Source organism: Drosophila kikkawai, chromosome 2L (genome assembly GCF_030179895.1).
Source record: "Drosophila kikkawai strain 14028-0561.14 chromosome 2L, DkikHiC1v2, whole genome shotgun sequence".
Classification (NCBI taxonomy): Eukaryota; Metazoa; Arthropoda; class Insecta; order Diptera; family Drosophilidae; genus Drosophila; species Drosophila kikkawai.
This window is the reverse complement of record NC_091728.1, coordinates 24,109,880-24,128,828: the sequence shown is the minus strand read 5'-3', so window position 1 is coordinate 24,128,828 and position 18,949 is coordinate 24,109,880. Positions and strand designations below refer to the sequence as shown.

At 40.6% G+C, this 18,949-nt stretch overlaps 2 protein-coding genes across 8 annotated transcripts in view; one reads left to right on the top strand and one right to left on the bottom strand.

Annotated features, from left to right (window-relative positions):
• Positions 1-382: 382 nt before the first annotated feature.
• Positions 383-18,949, bottom strand: part of Galphao (G protein alpha o subunit) — a 31,016-nt gene continuing 12,449 nt past the window's right edge. For all 6 annotated transcript variants that reach the window (XM_017166527.3, XM_070284179.1, XM_070284188.1 and 3 more), the window contains exons 5-8: positions 5,240-5,368; positions 5,046-5,175; positions 4,673-4,826; positions 383-4,608 (exon numbers count right to left, since the gene is read on the bottom strand). In XM_017166527.3, coding sequence (XP_017022016.1) covers positions 4,421-4,608; positions 4,673-4,826; positions 5,046-5,175; positions 5,240-5,368 — 601 coding nt within the window. In that variant the 3' untranslated portion in view covers positions 383-4,420. The remainder of the gene's footprint in view (positions 4,609-4,672; positions 4,827-5,045; positions 5,176-5,239; positions 5,369-18,949) is intronic.
• Cyp49a1 (Cytochrome P450 49a1) lies at positions 7,714-18,252 on the top strand. Of its 2 annotated transcripts, none has more exons than XM_070284167.1 (14): positions 7,714-8,174; positions 10,947-11,176; positions 11,386-11,552; positions 11,629-11,794; positions 15,025-15,105; positions 15,192-15,308; positions 15,395-15,471; positions 16,017-16,212; positions 16,279-16,453; positions 16,512-16,681; positions 16,752-16,830; positions 16,912-17,032; positions 17,597-17,718; positions 17,790-18,252. In XM_070284167.1, exons 2-14 carry the CDS (start codon positions 10,965-10,967, stop codon positions 17,901-17,903), a joined length of 1,797 nt encoding a protein of 598 aa, XP_070140268.1. In that variant the 5' UTR covers positions 7,714-8,174; positions 10,947-10,964; the 3' UTR covers positions 17,904-18,252. The 2 variants fall into 2 exon arrangements, with proteins under 2 accessions (XP_070140268.1, XP_041632110.1); XM_041776176.2 differs by lacking the exon at positions 7,714-8,174 and adding an exon at positions 9,121-9,484.

Genomic DNA, 18,949 nt, shown 5'->3' with positions numbered 1-18,949 from the left:
TTATAGGACTTGAAACAAACCACATACGCATGTACTTATTATTTCGGCCAGTAGTGTACGTCCGAAACAAGGACAATAACAAGATCCCGATGGTCGGAGATGTTCGCCAAAATTTGGCAACCGGCTATGCGCAACGCCTCGGAGACCACCCTAATGCTTTGGCCAGGCACATAAATTAATATAAATGTAAATTGAAATGAAGTAAATGTAAACAAATTTATGATATTGTCTAACTAGCACATGTATGATCCTTGATCAATTTGTTGTGTTTAATGTTGCTGTATATACTAAATAAAAATTAAAATTATATATATATATTATATAACATAAATCGCACATTACGATCTCCCCTAGACTCTGCGAATAAAACACTTGAGACATGTATTGGTTTTATTTATATTTATTTAAATTGTAGATGATCTCTAACGTTTTGAGTTTCTTTTACATACAAACATTTTGGTTTTGTTTTGTTCCTTTGTTATGCCTTCATTTGTTGTTGCAGTATTATTTTTACTTTTTTTGTTAATATTATTTTAAATTTTCAATTCAACGATTCAAATTCTGTCATCATTATCATTATCATTATATCGAGCTTAGTAAGATGCTGTGGCTCGCTTCGTTTCTTCGTTAGCATTATTAAAACTCTTCCGTTTGGGCCATTAGCTACACATTATCCACTTGAGGGGTCATTACAGAGAGAGAAAAGGAGCTCAAGACTTGAGGAGAATTGTATTTCCAAGTACGTACGTTATAATAATAATAAGTATATAAATATTTCTTCTCTTTGCCATATACAAGTTAAACAAATCTGATCAGCTGCATCTCTGGGACAACCAAAGCAATTTGAATTAGGCTAACAAATTAGATTAGATACAATGTCTAAACTTTGTCTAACCTATAATCTTGGTTCCACTCTCCACCATACCCTTCCTCCGCGGCTCCTGGCCTCGTTCCTCGCATCCTTTGGGATTTTACAAAAGGTCGTGTGAGTGTGAGTCGGAGAAATGTCCCCTTAGCTGACATTTGATTCGATTTAACATCACCTCCCCTCTGGGTTTTTGCTCTTTATGAATTTCACTTATAAATGTTTTAACTGCTATTAAAGTAATTTTAGTTAGTAGTGGTGTGCGACTTGCTTCTGTGTGCGGTGAGTGGGGCGTGTGTGTGTGTGTGTGTGTGTGGAGCAAAGAGGTGTACATGAGCTTTAGAAAAATATGAGTTATGTTTGATTCCATTCCGTTACATCATTCCACGCTATCATCCGTTTAGTATTGTGAAAATATGCAAAAAGTTTAGTATACTGCGGTTATGAATGCTATTAATGTTGCTATTATCTGAATGCTGACTTTTCTTATGATATTTAGTGTGTTTCTTGCCATCTCTCTTGACGCGAAAGTTGAGCTAAGTTCGAGGAGGAGGAGTGGAAATTATAGTCGCTTCCGTATATATATGGTATATATATGAGGACTTTGATTAATAATAATTTACGAGAAAAATATAGTACATATGTATGGGTATGTATGTAGCAATTTGTTGATTCTCCATTCACTAAATATAAATATCTATATATCTGTATATATAAAGAGCGACTTTGTTTACTGTTCGTCTCGAAGGTAAATGAATAACTTTGTTGTGGTTGCTGCTGTGGCTTAATTAAATTGTCAATAAATATATATATATATATCGTTTGTTGTCGTTAATTTTTATATCTATAATTACATACAATTATTGAACTCTTTGGTTCTTGATCTGCCGCAGTGCAGGACCTACGGATCCTGCTGTTACCCCGAAAATCCAGCAACATTGTAATTTCTATAGCATGCATCATGGCCAAATAATCGGGAAACTAAGGGAAAAAATAACAAAATGGCTGGTTTTATTTTTGAATAAATAGTTTTATTTGAAAATGGTTTTTGCATTTGTTTTTTGTTCATTTTTTTGTTTTCTTTTTGGTTGAATTTTACAAGTTGAATGGAAAATACAGACGTTTTAAATATTACAGTATTTGGTTGGTGGTTGTGGTTTGGGTTTTTGGGCTGGGGTAAAGAGTAGGAATTTGGGAATTAAAATGCCATGAACTAAGTGGATCGGTGTTTTAAGCTCTAAAATAAAACTGTACGGACAACATATCTTTTGAAAAGCTTCACTGGATGATCTGCTACTGGGATGGGGGTTTTCCCAATTGAAAATTCGAAATAGAACTTGGTTAAGCTCTGCGCTTTAGGCTTTATGCTCTTCTGACTGTAAATAATATATTTATTTCGCTAATAAACTTACTTAGTTGATGTTTAAGTGGTGTTGTTTGTGTGTGTGTGTGTTTTGTATGTGCGTTTTACATAAATTAGACTTAAAAACTATAAAACATAAATATTGGATTGGATTGCCGTCCAACTGTAGAGCAGGAGCACGGGTTAGGGGTTAGGAGAGGAGTATAGGATGAGAAGAAGACTGAGCTGAGATACAAAACAAAAGATACTCTATATAAAAATAACAATATATAAGTTCTCATTGCAGCTAAAATCAAGAAATGCACAAAAGACCACGCACAAAGCATATACACAAACATATACACGTAATATATAATTATAATTATAATAATAATAATAAGTCTAATTGAAACAATTCAACATACTCGCGGGATTAAATGCCATTCGCTAAATACAGTTTGACATACATCAGATACATGTATGACGACGATTGTTGTGTTACCATTAAAAGTAGAGTTTTCTTTATAAATATTATTACATACAATCCTTAGTTTCATTGTTTTGGGAGATTTGAGTTCTGCGTTCCGTTTCACTTTCACATTACATTCTCGTTACTTTTGATTCGTATTGTGTGTGTGCTGTGTGTTGTGTTGTGCGCGTATTTGTGCGTAGAGATATGGCAAAAATATATAGCATGCTTCTGTGCGCCGCCAAAAGTTGAATTATTTTGATCTTTGCTGATTCGTAGTTTAGCTCTCCGCTTAAATGCAACAAAATCATTATGAAATCAGCTTGTTAAGTGAATTAAATTAAATATGTAAGTGTCCAGTATGTGTGTGTGTTTGTGTGTTTCCAGCCAAACGTCTTTCTATACACGTAAATTCAACAAATTACAATTTACACTGAAATGTGATCAATCGCTACTGCCGCCGCTCTTCTTTACATAAATTAGTCGAGTGGCCACATACATATGCCTTTACTTTACTTTACTTTTCTCCGGGTTTAGTTTTTAGCTTTCTGCTTCGTTTTTTTTTTGTTTGCTTTTCTATTTTGTTTGTAAATACAATAGATAGAGTTTTATATCCGCCTCTCATTTATCTTTAAATCCTTTTAAATTAGACTTAAACCTTAAAGATTTGCTCGTTATCTTCCCTTCTTTTGGTTTGTTCGTGTGTGTTTATGTTTATGTTTATGTTAGGTAATATTATTTACTTTTAGCCCACACGCTGACACGCAATTCAAATGAATTAGTTATTATTATTATTATTTCTTAGCTCATCTGCCGTTTGGATTTGGTTGAAACTCTTTCGAACTTAGGTCTAAACAAGCAGGATGCAAATGCAGAGCGTTGATGGCATGAATAATTCCAAAGAGAGATTGCAACAGGAAACATTTAATATATAATATTTATATATATATATATATATGTTGTATATGTATAGAAGTGTATCGCATTGTCCTTCCTACTTTCTTTTTGGTTTAATAAATACATGAGGAAACTAAGGGCTACCCAATAAATTATGAAGTTCTATAAAAATTATTCAGACCAAACAACAACTATATATATGCAATGCTTGCGCTTGTGTTTCGAGAGTGTGCGTGTCGGTGTCGGTGTCATGTCGTACATGTGGCCTTGCATAATGCATATGTATGTGTGTGTGTTTTGTATATATGTATGTATGTATAATAGGAAATGCCTTTCAATCAAACTGCTGCTGCTGCTGCTGCTGCTGCTGCTGCTGCTGCTACCAATCAATCAAATCAATCCTCAGTGTCAGTGATCTGACATTGCGTCTCTCTGCACCAAATATTATCGTTATTATGTAATGTACTTGTTGCTTATTTCCTTATATTTCTCATCGTCCATCCGGGATCTCCGTCATCGCGCGTTTTTGTTAAACAAATAAAAGTTCTTTGGGCTTCGCTTGTTCAGTGTTCAGAGTCCTGTGCTGTCCAGTGTTCAGGGTCGCGTATCCAGTATCCAGTACCATGTGTCCTCTGTTCTGTGTCCTGTGTGTTATAGTTGCGGTTGGTTCCTATCATCGTTTTGTTGCTCTCTTTAATTTGTTTGGTTTTTGATCAATGCTGGTGGGTTGTTGTTGTTGTGCTCCCGCGCTGCTCTTTAATACCGTTACGGTGTTCCCTGCTAACGCCCCCCATTTCTGCTCCACATCATCTCGTTCTCGATCTCGAACTCGATATCGATCGGATCCTTAGTACAGTCCGCAGCCGCGCAGATTGTTTGCTATGATGACATCGGTGACAGCATCGAATACAAACTGAATGTTATTGGTATCTGTGGCGCACGTCATGTGGCAGTAGATTTCTTTTGAGGTTGATTTGTTTTTCGCTTCAAATTGAGCCTGAATGTAAGCAGCCGCCTCGCCGTACTCCTGTCCACCTGGAATACCGGACAATACGGAACATTAATACCCTGGGCATAGGGATGTTTAGCTATAGCTAACCTGTGTATTCGGGGAAGCAAATTGTCAGGGGACTCTTGCGGATCTTCTCCTCGAACAGATCCTTCTTGTTCAGGAACAGAATGATCGAGGTGTCCGTGAACCATTTGTTGTTACAGATCGAATCGAACAGTTTCAGCGACTCTTGCATGCGGTTCTGAAATAGAAAATGGATAATATTGTTTACTATTCATGTAAATTTGATACATTTTAATAATCAAGCACTATTCTCTTAGAGCAAACTTAGTAAACAACAAAAAAAATGGAAATTGTCAAGATTTAAAATCACTCAAAGTATATTTCTAACTTTGGTTTAAAATCAAGCTAAACAAATTCATAGTAAAAATCGTGGATAAAATACGCCTTGAATTCTCACCGTGGTTTCATCCTCATGCAAGACCTGATCGTACTCTGACATGGCCACGCAGAAAATGATCGCTGTGACATCCTCGAAGCAATGTATCCATTTCTTTCGCTCCGACCGCTGGCCGCCCACGTCGAACAATCTGCAAGGGAATACAAATTAAATAAAGAAATGATCCCCACATGAGACCCTCAGCAATTACTCACTTAAAGTTGAGGTTTTTGAAGGAGAAGTGTACCTCCACGATGCCAGTGGTCTTGACGCGAGTACGCAAGATGTCCTGTTCGGTCGGCTGGTAATCCTTGGCGCCTAACCGATCCAAATCGTCCAGGAAACTGCAAGGAAATAGAGCAAAGGCAGAATGTGTTACAGTTGGTGGGGCGAAAGCATTTCATTTCCTCGCCCACATCGCTTGACCAGACAAATGTTTGCCCAGCCATCCTCCTATCCTCCCACATCCTCTATCCTCCGAGTTTCCGGCCGTAGCCCCCCGCCAAGTCTTCAGCAAACAATTAAGGCGCAGACCGAAGCGCTGAGCAAACAATTAAAAACAAAAAAAAACCTGCGCGCGTGTCCTGCACAAAGGCAGTGGGGGACAGCACGATGCCAGCACCCGCCACACATGGCAAAGGGGACCGGGACCCTTACTTGGTTATGCAAACGGCCTGGCCCATCGTCGTCTCCATATAGGTACACAGACACTGGACTGCAGGAACTACATGGCTATTCAAAGCCATGATTCCCATTTCCGTGACTTGTTTTCTGCTTCTAATTTCCGTGCTTACAAGTCTTATTTGCAATTAGTTTTATTTGCCGGTTGTGTAACCATAGCCATCTCCCAGATACAGAGACAGATACAGAGACAGATACAGATACAGATACAACTGCTGTCGGAGATGGGAGTCTGCGTGCAAGTAAGTGCGTCAACAAGTAGGTCATCGAAGCGGAGAAGGAGACCGCGGAGGAGCAACAGTAGCTCAAAAGTGTCCAGTTGGCTCGTTGGCTTACTTCATGTGGCCGTAATTAACTTGGGGCACGCAATGCCTTAAGAAAGGGCTGAGGGCTGAGGCGGAGGAAACGCGGCTAATTTTATTTGCTGGCCAGGTTCGGACAGGTCGTAAATAGTTTTTTTTTTTTGGGGGGGGAATGAATCTGCGCTGGTTATCGCATCAATCTCCGGTTGACTTGCTCCGTTGCCCAAAATCAGATACATTCATTGGTCAACTGGTTTTCGCTTTAATTACACGCACAATTGCCCAACAACAAGGCCCAGGCCTGACTTGGGCAGCCCAAGGAATGGCCGAGATAGGCCCCTGGACCTGCACCTTACCGCGGAAATCGGGCCTAGTCATGCTCGTCCGGCAACGGCCACTTTTCATGCGGAAAAGTTTAGCGCAGGTCTATAATCAAAGCAAATACATAATGCCCACAATATCTGTTACAATTTCTTGGACAAATTAATTGAAAGCCGCCTGCAAACGGATGCAAACAGTTTTGGGATTGGGCAATCCACCAGCCCATCGCTTGGTTAGCACTTCGCATGCCAAGATCTTATTTAACATGTCCATCACAAAAGTTTTTCCCTCTGTTTACTGATCCAAAACCGCAGACACACATGCATCTGTAATTTGTGAGCCCCGGAAAATGTGTTGCAACCTGCGTGTGTGGCAAGTGGCGCTAAGTTGCGGTGGCGACGCGTGTGTGTAAGTAGATCATCAAAATTAATGTTATGGTTAGGAAAAGCAAGGAAAAGTGAGCTAACTTTAGAATAATTGTTGCCAGATTTTGGCTAAACAAAACTTTCCTAAGAACGTGTTCATTTGCTTACTTATTTCATAAATATAAATGTAAAATCCTAAATTACACCTGGATTAACTACATATTTTTTCCTGCTGGGTAAACCCTTTTTTTTTGCCTTTGTGACTTACCAACTCTTTAATGGCCCTTTCAATTGAGCGATTTGTGTGCAATTTAGCCAAGCAAATGCCTCGTTAGTCTCCGCAGCGTTTAATAATAATTTATTTATTTTACATAACCCGCTATTTCAATTTCAAACTAAAGACCCAAAAACAAAACCTTCAATCACGATCATTAATGTCAATCAATGCTGCTGTAACCGTTATATATTAACACAAACTTTTGCTTTTTGATTAGCATTATTTAGGTACTTTCAATTTCATTTTCAAAAATTATGTTAGTCATGCCAGAAGTCCACTATTTTCTGCCTAGATAAAACCGCAGAGAAAAGAAACAAAAAACAGAGAGCGAGATACGGCAGCAATTAGCAGAAATATCATAAATGACAAAGCCAACAAGAGCGCGCCAAAAGCTGACGAAAAGTCGACTCGGAGTACACGGAAAAAAATGTAAGCTGAAGCTTATAAAGAAAAGTTAATTTATAAAATTTTCTCAAAAAAAAAGAGATGATTTTAAGTTTTATGTTGAAGAATTTCAAACTCTGAATAGTTAATAAAATGTATCAGAACATTATGTTGAACTTAAAGCATATGTTTCTTTTAAAAAATGTAAGTAAAGACTTCAATATGATATTTTCAAAAATATTTAAATAAAAATTAACACATTAGCTTTTCTTCAATTTCAATTCAGATTCAACCTATTTTTCAGGCAAATATTTTTGTCTCTGTGTAGCATAAGGCCCATAGCGTACACAGTATAAGTAGACTAAGAAGCCCGGCGATCGCGTTTAGTGCGTCGCGGTCGGTCTACGAGGCAACAACAGCTCAAAAACTCGGTCTCGGTTTGGGTTTCAGTTTTGAGATTCGGTTTCGGACTCGGATTCGCTTGGAGGCGGCCAAAGGCAGCACAGATCGGTGCAACATAACGACTCCGCGTTGCGTGACAAAAGACTTGGCGAATCTCCGCATTTTAAGTGCCGCCGCTCGCTCTTCAAGTCTTCGAGTGTTTGTGAGTGAGCGTGTGTGGGAAATTGGCCAAACAACAATAGAAATCCGCAACAAAAGACATCCAAAGCGGTTTTAATTGTGCACAAACAACCGGGGCCTGAAGTTCGTGGAAAAATCGGCAACTAAATCGGTAACAAATTGATTGAAACTCAATCTGGAAACTCGATCGAACGAGAAATACGAATCGGAGGAAAATTAACAAGAAACAAACGTTCAAGTGAGTGTTTTCCCCGAGAGCTGTCTTTCCCCGGCAATTTGGGTGTGTCGGGTAAACTAGTTGCACCTTGACAAGCTGTCAAAGAAATCAACTGTTAACCGCCGTGAAAGGCCAATTTAATTACAAAGACTTTGGGAAAAGCCAAGGAAATTGGGTAATAAGGAGGGGGAGCCTTTCACACCAAGAGAAAGGTGGTTTAGGACAATATTGATCAACATATTGACTATTGTTTTCTAGTTGCTCTTAATTTCTAAACAGTAGTTTCCAAATTTGGGCAAAAACCATTGAAACTCGGCTAGTTTTAGCCACAAAAAGTGTCACGGCCAAAACAGGTCTCAGTTAACAGCTTGATTGCCAACACTTAAAATGGGTTCTAAGCGTAAACAAAAATTTAAGCAAGCTGCTCTCATTTTTAAGGGGCAGACGAGGCTTTAAATAATTTGTTTTTTAAAGAGCATTATGTCGGGTTGGTAGTTCCACAAAAAGTTTTGCAAACTGATAAACATATGCTTTTCAATGCAGTGTATGTGTCTTAAAATCGGTGCACTAGTGACACCTTGCCACAAAAACAGTTTGTGCGAAAAGCAAATTTATAACCGAACTCACTATGCTGGAAAAACAGTGTAAACTGACAAGTGGCTCCTCGAAAATCACTCATTTTGCTGAAATGTCTGTCAAAATGCGAGGCAGCTGGTGTCTGCTGGCTGGGCTGGCGTGAAAGCAAATTCAAATATGGCTTTAATACCATCGATTCCCATGCGAGGCAACAGCCACACCTGTTCCACGGCTACACCTGTGTGTGTATATGCCTCTGAGGGCAAGTCAAAAGGCATTAAGGCAAAGATTTGCCAAGCAAGCTGCTGTGACATAACCGGGGGAGATTTTTCGGAGCACCTTTTTGCCACCATTTAGCAGCCGACTGCTAATAGAATTCATTTTCAATTTCGCATTCATTCGAGTGTGAAGAAAACCCAAGGCAGTGGCAGTGGCAGTGGCGGTGGCAGCGGGAGTGCTGCCTGCGGTGGCCTCTGTTGTGGCGTTGGCTTCCATTTCAAACAAAGGCCATAAGAGCCAACGACAAGTGGCTACTTGACATTTCTCCACACATTACTCGCAGGCGCTAGGATTATCACTCAAGTTCATTATAACCGCCGTGGCGATAAAGCCCAGCAGCGACTGGAGACTGAGATAGTTGCGTTGTTTCGTTTCGTTTCGTTACGCGAGGACTCGAGGACTCAAGGTCGCCGCTTGTGCGACAAGGGCAAGGATAAGCTCAAGCTCTCCGCTGCTGCCATTGTGCCCAAGACCAAGTGAGTGTACATAAAAAGAAATAAAACGAAAGAAAAATGGCAGCAAGTCCCTGTGTGTGTGTGCGCAGATTTCTGTTCCATCAAATTTTCGGCATTTAAATTATATTGCCCTTGGGGAGCAGGCGCACAAGTCGGTGCCAGAGCCGCAGTCTCCGTCCCAATCCCAGTTCCATCGCCAATGCCTTCTTCTGCCTTTGTTTGCCGCTGGCTTACGCGGCGTATGAGCAATCTTTCCCCATTGACTTTTCGCAGTTTTGGCAGTTTTCCTGCCCGCAGGAGCGTCAAAACGAATGCTCATCTTAAATGCGTGTTTTGCGGCTTGTTTTTTCAAGGGAATATGTTAGTTTCTGTATGGACAGTGAAGGATGTTTAAAGCCATCTACAAATATTGTTAAATAATTTGAATTTCGGATGCGCCCCAAAAGCAAACATGATTTCTTGACAGCTTTTGAGTTCTGACGTAAGCTGGAAGCGAATAAGGGGCTTTATTGTACTGAAAAACTAACCTAAGGAGTGAAATTGAATGAAGAAGTCTTAAAGAATTATTTTAAACATATCCATAAAATGATAGCTTAAGCTTTTCTTTGGCTTTTATTGAACCATAACATGTGCTAGCTCCCATAAATTATATTGCAGTTATAAAGAAATATCAAGTTATGAAAATTTAAGAGCACCATTTATAGAAGACCAGCTTTATGAGGCCATTAAGTAAATATTTTTACACTCGTTTTAAATATACAACATGAACTATAAACTATTAAACTTGATTTGAGGCAAAGCCTTAGGCCTTACTTTATGAAAACTTGGCCAGGGTTGATTGCGCCCACTTCAATGGCCCTTCAGTTTCGCGTTTTCTTTGTTTGAATTCACTTTTTACGAGTACTATTCGTTGTTACGGGCTCAATTTTACGCTGGCTAACTCCGACTGGATTATTGACTGATTGTGAGAGACCGTTAAATGGAACGCACAAAACCAGAGGCAGCTGGAAGTTCCACTTTGGCCCAAGTGCTCCCCAGAGATCCGAGGGACAATCGCCGACTGTTTGCCTTCGTTTGTTTTGCAACTAGCTTGAACTAAGTGCTGTCAAAGCTGTAGAGACCGATTGGGGGCCAATAAATGAATATGAATATGCGAGTGTGCCATAATATTTGCACTCCAAAGCGAACACCTTTCAGCGCCGTCGATTCTACGGGGAATAATCGGTTGGGATAATAAACTCAAAGTCGAGTGCCCTGCCTGCCTTGCTCCTTTATATTGATTGATTTGCCCCGGGAAAACAGTGGCCGGTCGGTCACAACTTGCCAATGCATTAAAAGTTTTCCAAAGAGAGGGGGAGAGCAGCACTCTGAGAATCATAAATACACAATTTAGTTGCCGACAGCAGCACCAGCAGCAGCAGATTGTGCTGCTCAACTTATGCTCAACTTTTTACATAATGCTCCTCTGCTTCTCCTCTCCCAGGACCCAGCTCGGTTCAGGATGTCGTCGAGCTTACGCAAAACCTCCTTGGCGCTGATGAGGCGCTCCACTTCCAGCACCACCACCAGCACCACCTTGCCACATCCTGCGGCCGTGTCGCCACCACAGCCGCCCAGCAGCGGTGTGGGCCTGGCGACGGAAATTGAAAAATCAATTGCAATGCAGCGACTGCGACAAGGAGAGGCGGCGAATCTCAAGAAATTAAATGTCAGGTTAGTGATTTTTCACACACACTGAGAACAATCGAGCCTAAGTGGGTTATAAATATGGTTTTTAATATTAAATAATTATAGAAATCTAGATTTTCTTCATGATAAAACTTTAAAACCAGATCAAAAAATTAATTCGTGTTTTCTTAAAGATTTTATATTCCCTGGCAACTAATTTCTTTCTCTATTTATAATCCCTCACTAATTGGCAGCCACCAGGCCCTGGCAGCAGCAACCACTCATGCAAAAGCCACCACAGTAGTGGCTGCTACAGCCACTTCCTCGACTGCGGCTGCCGTCGTCCGTCCCTACTCAGAGGTGCCGGGTCCATATCCTCTGCCGCTGATTGGCAACTCCTGGCGCTTTGCTCCCCTAATTGGTAAGTCCAACCGTCGCAACGACCACCTCTCAACCTCTCAAGTACTCGGGCCTCGTTAACCGATATCCGGTTGCAGGAACCTACAAAATTAGCGACCTGGACAAGGTTATGAACCAGCTGCATGTCGACTACGGAAAGATGGCCAAAGTTGGCGGTCTGATTGGTCATCCGGATCTGTTGTTCGTCTTCGATGGCGATGAGATTCGGAATATATTCAAGAAGGAGGAGGCGATGCCGCATCGGTGAGTGATTGAACCAAGCAAGCAAAGCTGTGGTGTCCATGATGCAGTGCAAAACTTGCGTATACGCCACGTGTGACACAACTATGAACTATGAGTTTCCTGCGATGATGATGCAGTATGCCAAGAGACACATTATTTGATTGATTATCCCCAGGCATCCCTAGGTTAGATTTCAGTCAGTTTATCTTGGGGAGTGAGGCTTTTAAAGAGCTATGCATATTTTTGTTATGTAATCTTCTACTTCTCTTGTAGATTATTTATACTTCAACTTGTTCCTTGTTCAGCTAAGTTTCCACCTCTTTAAAGGCCTTAAACAAGTCCATTAAATTTGTTTTTAAAGCAAACATTACTGCCATGCTGCTGCCTGGCTGCACTCGGTCTCAATTGCGAGTAATCCCACGCACATATGCACGTCCACCCGCACACACATAGCATGTAGCATATATAGCATATATATCCGCGGCAAATCATTCATGCATGGACGCACCCAACCCCCCTGTGCTCTTTGCAGAGGCACCAGTGCATTTTCCTGTTTATTTATGCGCATATTGAACGCTGCCTGTAATTAAATTATTAACTAACGAAGGCAAAAACGCTCGATTGCGATGGCGACGGGCGAGGCAGGACGGATTAAGTTGGATGTGTGAAAATATTGTGGCAGGATTGAAATCGGAGCGACAGATGGAAAAATAATACGCATTTTCCGCGCGTGTGGCAAGTGAAAATTACATTTATTCAGATTTCAATTAAAATTCGGAATAAACACGGCTTGAACCTTGGCCTTAGAGGAATATGTTTAATTATGTGGGAAGTTTTCAGCTGAATTTCTGTTCCAAAAACATTTGAGCATAAACTATATTCAGCAGGGAGATTAATTAAGTATTTTATGGCATTGTTGACACGTTAAAATGCCACAAATTAAATGAAAATAAATCAAGGAAGTAAGGTATTTCTTATAAATATAAATATATCATATATCAAATTACCCCCGTCCGTAAAGATGTCATAAAGATTGAATACATCTCTTTTTTTTTGCGCGCGCGTGATAAAAATAAAACCATTAAATTGAAATTAGTTGAAAACTTTCACTCCGCTTTTATCCAATCTGTAGATCTGTAGGCCTAGCAACACCACAGATCCAGCCCGAAATGATAATAAAACCACAGAGCAAACAAAACAAACTATTCACAATTCGGACGGACAGGCGTTGAGCATTTTTTTGCATCATAGAAATAAATAATGAAGGTAAAAAAGCAAACAAAACGAAAGTAAAGCCAGGTCCAGCTTCGTGTTCATATCTTTTATAAGCTTTCTTTTCTATACGCCTTTCCCCTATCATTCCAACTCGGACTCTGAGTCGGATTCGGACATATAGCCATGGCCATGAACCAAATTTAACAAGTTACGCTTCCAATAGTTTATGTAGTTTATTATAACAACAACATCTTTGCGGATCGATGGCGAATCGGGAATCGCAGACGCTATGTTGTTTGCCGTTTGTTTTTGGCGAGCACATTTGGCAAGTCATCATTGAAATGAGTGAAAAGAATCGCTAATAGATTGGACATGAGACAACATTAACGTAATGTGGGCCCGGCAGGCAGACAGATTGATGAATGAACCACGCACAAGTGTGAAGTTGGCTTCTGCCTCCAGTGCCTCTAACTAACTGGCTAACTGACAGACTGACAGACTGACTGACTGACCAACTGCCCAACTGATTGATGAAGATATTTGGCCAAGACATGCGCCGGAGGCGTCGGCATTGTTGACTTTTTTACGAGACCCATAAAACTCGCTGAGAAATACTTGTCTTTGTTGGTGGGAAAGAGCCCGCCTCTCGGGGAAAAGTGTCTCTAGATGTGTTCCGATCGTGACTTTCAGGGGGTCAAGCATAGAGCTTGGCTGGGATTCCCTGCGAAACTTTAACAGCTTTAACAAATTTTGTGTTGATTATGCAAACACCGCTAACATAGGCATGTAAACTATTAATCTTAAGCCTAACATAGTCTTCAAACTGGTTTTAGATGTCAGTATGAATATTTAAACATGTAATTTAAACTATACAAACTGCATAAATGTGAGAATAGTTTTTGCTTGACTTTACTTAATTTCAAAATTATGCTAAACGCTTGAAAAGGCTGTCTCGGAGCCAGAATAAATATTAATGAATCCTTCCCCTTATCCCAGCTTTTCTCCCTTCTGGAAACTATTACGCCGCCAGAACCGCTATTTGCATAATTCAAATGCAGAACATACTTATTTTATAGACATCTCAGGCTTGAATTTCCTTGGCATTTTATAAAACAAAATGAATTTACATATTTACACTGAGATCTCTGGCATTTAAGTGGGCATTTCGTTGCCCGGGGCGACCCACACTCAACTCACACTCTGCCAAGCTGACAAACGCGCAAAGCGGCTGGCTAAGTGAAGGGAAATTTAGAAAAGGGCATAAAACAAAAGCCAATAAATACGCTTCTCCTTTATATATTTGTTCAGTGACATGCGAGTAGACAAATATAATGCAAATAATAGGAGCTTGGAGCGTGTATATACCAGAATCGCTGTTCGGGGCTGGGCTGGGGGCAGAGAAATCGCTTCACTTTGTGTGTGAGAGAGTGTGTACCTTAGTGGGAATTTGTGTTTGATGTTGTCGTCGCCGGTCTGTCTGCACGCAAGGGCAGAGGCGACCTCAGACAGGGGATCGGGGTTTTGGCGTTTTTAGCAAGGTATTTTATTATTTAAAATAAGAATTCATTGCATATTTTGTTTTTCAATTTAAAAAGCAAATTAGCGCATTTATTAAAAGAAATATTATTATATCAAAGTAAAAGAAAATAATAACTTTTAGGCTCTGGCGATTAACACGATAAAGAAATAATACAAAATAAAAAAAGCAAAAATATAGGAAATCCTAATACCGTTTCACATTAATTTTATAAGGAAAACGTTTGAAAAGGCTCTCATATTTTGGGTTATATACAAATTTAAATTATATTTTATTTATAAAACAATTCTGCGGCATTTTTTCATATCCATACTATTTACAAACATTATTTAAGATCTACGGGGACTTATTTAATTTCTTTAAATTGTAAATCCCATTTTAAATGACCTTTTTAGCTTTTTATTTTTTTTCTGTACACTCATTTCCTTTTTTTATTTTTTATAACCGCTCTTTGTTTGCGCTGAAACCCATACCAAAAAAAAATCAACCCAAAACCCAGGCCGTCGATGCCCTCACTGCGCCATTACAAGGGCGACCTGCGACGCGATTTCTTTGGTGATGTGGCCGGCCTAATTGGCGTGTAAGTAATGTGCTTATATAACGGATATTATGGCTGGCATTTTGGAGTGCATCCACTCGTTTCCATCCCCTCTGCTTCCTCTGCAGGCACGGACCCAAGTGGGAGGCCTTCAGGCAGGAGGTGCAGCACATCCTGCTGCAGCCGCAGACGGCCAAGAAATACATACCGCCGCTGAATGACATTGCCAGCGAGTTTATGGGCCGGTAAGTTCAACATCTGGGCATTCCCAGCTGTTATGCAATCCAATCACACACAGAAACACACCCACATTCTGCGTCCCCATCTGCAGGATTGAGGCGATGCGCGACGAAAAGGACGAGTTGCCAGCCAATTTCCTGCACGAGCTGTACAAATGGGCCTTGGAATGTAAGTTCTGTTGCCAATATTCTCTGTATTCCTTCGATTATGACACAATTTATTGGAATATGGCAGCTGCAGCTCAATCAAAATGGCTTTGGGGCCCTTAAAGCCCAAGTTTGTCTTGGGATTTGGATTGAAAGTCAATGATTAGTAGATGCAAACACTTGGTGTAATTTAGATTTCACAATCATTCCACAAACATAAACATTAATCCAGCCCAACTGTATGCACTTAACCTGCTGGAAAAGCGAATAGCTTAAAAATTAAGTGCCTTGAAAAGTTTTTAATTAAATCAAAGCTGGCTTTAACACTGAACTCTAACTCTCTCTCCGCCGTGTAAACATTTTAGTTAACTTTTAATTGGCACTTTAAGCGCTCAACAAAAATCCAATAAAAGTTGGCTGTGGAACAACGCATATTGCTGGAAACATTGGTTTCCAAAGCAGCCACATATTTGTGGTTTTTATTTTTTATTTTTTTTTTCGTTTTAGAGGGAAAATCTAAAAAGTTAACAAGTAGTTTCTAACAAATTAGTCTTAAATCTATTGCAGCTGTGGGACGCGTTTCCCTGGACACGAGACTGGGCTGCCTGTCGCCCGAGGGCAGTGCGGAGGCCCAGCAGATTATCGAGGCCATCAACACGTTTTTCTGGGCTGTTCCAGAACTGGAGCTTCGGATGCCCCTGTGGCGTCTATATCCCACGAAGGCCTATCGCAGCTTTGTCAAGGCCTTGGACCAGTTCACAGCGTGAGACATCACTACCTTCTCTCACACTGAATAATCACAGTCATAATGCTTTCATAACTTGTACAGAATCTGCATGAAGAACATTGGCAAGACCATGGACAAGGCCGATGCTGATGAGGCCCAAGGACTGCCCAAATCGGAGGCCGACATCTCCATTGTGGAGAGGATTGTGCGAAAGACGGGCAATCGCAAGTTGGCTGCTATCCTGGCCCTGGATCTGTTCTTAGTTGGTGTGGATACAGTAAGAGTAGTCGAAATCGAATGTTTCCTAAGCTAAAGTCTTTATTTCCATATCACAGACATCAGTGGCAGCCTCTTCCACTATTTATCAGCTGGCCAAGAATCCGGATAAGCAGCAGCGTCTCTTCGAGGAGCTGCAAAGGGTGTTTCCCCGCCGCGAGGCCGAGATCAACCAGAATGTCCTGGAGCAGATGCCCTATCTGCGAGCCTGTGTGAAGGAGACTCTGCGGTAAGTCCAAGGGCACTCTCCCTGATTGAGACGCGGACGTCTAAACCCTTTTTTTCATTTTCATTTGCAGAATGCGACCCGTGGTGATTGCCAATGGAAGGAGCCTCCAGTCGGATGCTGTCATCAACGGCTACCACGTACCCAAGGGCGTAAGTCGGCGGAAGAGTGACCATTAGGACAAGAGCCTTTAGCACCCGCTACAATTTTCTTGTTTCCCTTTGCCGTTTCAGACGCACGTCATCTTCCCTCATTTGGTGGTGTCAAACGATCCCGCATATTTCCCAGAACCCAAGCGCTTTCTACCCGAGCGATGGCTGAAGCAGTCCACTACAGCGGCCATGGCAGATGCCGGTGAGTGAGTGGTCAGAGGTTCACTCTGAGAAAGTGCTGCCGATTGGACTTTCAGGGAATTGAAAAGCGGTACATAAGTTGGAGACGGTACCCTAAGGCTCTGTTCCAACTTGTATACTTCTCACTACCACTTTATTTTAGAACTAAATGAAAATGTCAGGGGTTTACATAGGATAAACCTTGAACCTCTCTTAATGCATTTAATATTGAAGTTCTTAAAGCAAACACTTTTGTAGCAAGTATCCATAAGGTACCTGACCCGGGTTTTAAAAGTAAAATAAGCTAATTAATGCGGTAGTTTTTAGACAATATAGTTTCTCTGAATATTGAACTTTTGCAACATCTACATTTGTTTGGAAAACCCCACACTTGTTTTTATTGTTTCTAGCAACATTGGTCTTCTTATAAATCTAAGCATAATTGCTCATTTCATTACTCCTTTTAATTTCACCCGGAATATATATATATTTTTTTGTCTCCCTCGACTGCAACTTTCCTACTTGTTAATTCTATTTTTCCCAGTGCTTGTAATTACCTTTGTTTCGTGTTCACCCCTTTTTATAGGTGGCTGCCCCCATGCCAGCCAGAAGATTCACCCGTTCGTGAGCTTGCCCTTTGGCTTTGGACGTCGCATGTGCGTGGGTCGTCGCTTCGCCGAAATTGAGTTGCACACGCTTCTGGCCAAGGTAGGAACTTGCAGCCACCTCTACTCTTGGCTCAACCCTTCTAATTTGCCACGTTTAATTCCGGGAAACAGATCTTCCGCAAATACAAGGTCTCGTACAACTCGGGAGAGTTTGTGTACCGTGTGAACTCTACGTACATTCCGCAGTCGCCGTTGAATTTCAAGCTTACGCTGAGGGACGAGTAGTGCAAAGGGACACGGGAGCATGGGTACTGGGAGCTCTGCTCTGCTGGTTTCTAAGCTGCAGCCAGACACACGGCGGATGTGTGATATTTATAGTCAAAGCCCAGCTGCTGCTGCTGCTGCGATGTTTCTTTTTAATTAAGCAAATGTACATAATAACGCAGTGCGGACAGTTTCAGGGCAACGCACATCCATGGACAGATATTTATGTGGGTGCGTGTTGCTGAATAAACGTCGTGTATTTATGTGGATACATGTGTATATAGAACCCATTATATTCTCCCTCCATATTTCTAGTTCTAGTGTTTTTGTCGTTTTTGTCGAGGAATAATTGTACCTAATAAAGCGTCGAAAAGTATGCAATAAAACGCGTTGTTTCTGTTTGCTTTTCTTGTCTCGGACGGTCGACGGTATGTATGGTATTATCATTAATCAAAATGCGAGTGGGCTTAGCTAGTCTAGGGCACAAAGTGTGATGGCTAAGGTCAAGCAAACGCCAATCTATGCGCATGATTAATTGCTTTCAAATTAAGGCTCTATCATTAGTTTTATTGGTTCAGAGACCGAGGGAGAGAGGTCTAGTTGGGTTAAACGCACAACTGATTTTCCTTTGGGAGGTAATTTTAAGCACGTTTCACTTAGCCTCTCAAAGGGAACCTTAAAGATGAGGCACATCACATTTTATTTATAGAAAACATATATCCAATTACGCGTTCAATTAGAATGCCAAGAAGTCACGTAGGGAGAAGACCCATTAGTAGGGAGAGCTTTAAATAAATTTTCAAAGGAAGGTCAAACGTGATAAGGCAAGCCAGCCTGGTCCAAGCTTTCAGCTTAATATGGTTAAAAGGACTTGTAACCTAAACAAAATTTCCACTTTTAAGATCTATTAATAATAGAATTTCAAGTTTTATTTTGTCTGTTTTCCTTAAGGGTTTGCTTATAAATTTGTTATTATTTTATATATATATATATATATATATATATATATATCGTAATAGTTCTATCCAAATTTAGCCATTTGTTTAGGGATTTAAAATATATACAAT

Coding starts and splice junctions, on each gene's coding strand:
- Cyp49a1 (XM_070284167.1), top strand. CDS start 10,965: ATGTCGTCGAGCTTACGCAAAACCTCCTTGGCGCTGATGAGGCGCTCC. Junction 15,309..15,394: donor GCCAGCGAGTTTATGGGCCG/GTAAGTTCAACA, acceptor CCCCATCTGCAG/GATTGAGGCGATGCGCGACG. Junction 16,454..16,511: donor TCTTAGTTGGTGTGGATACA/GTAAGAGTAGTC, acceptor TCCATATCACAG/ACATCAGTGGCAGCCTCTTC.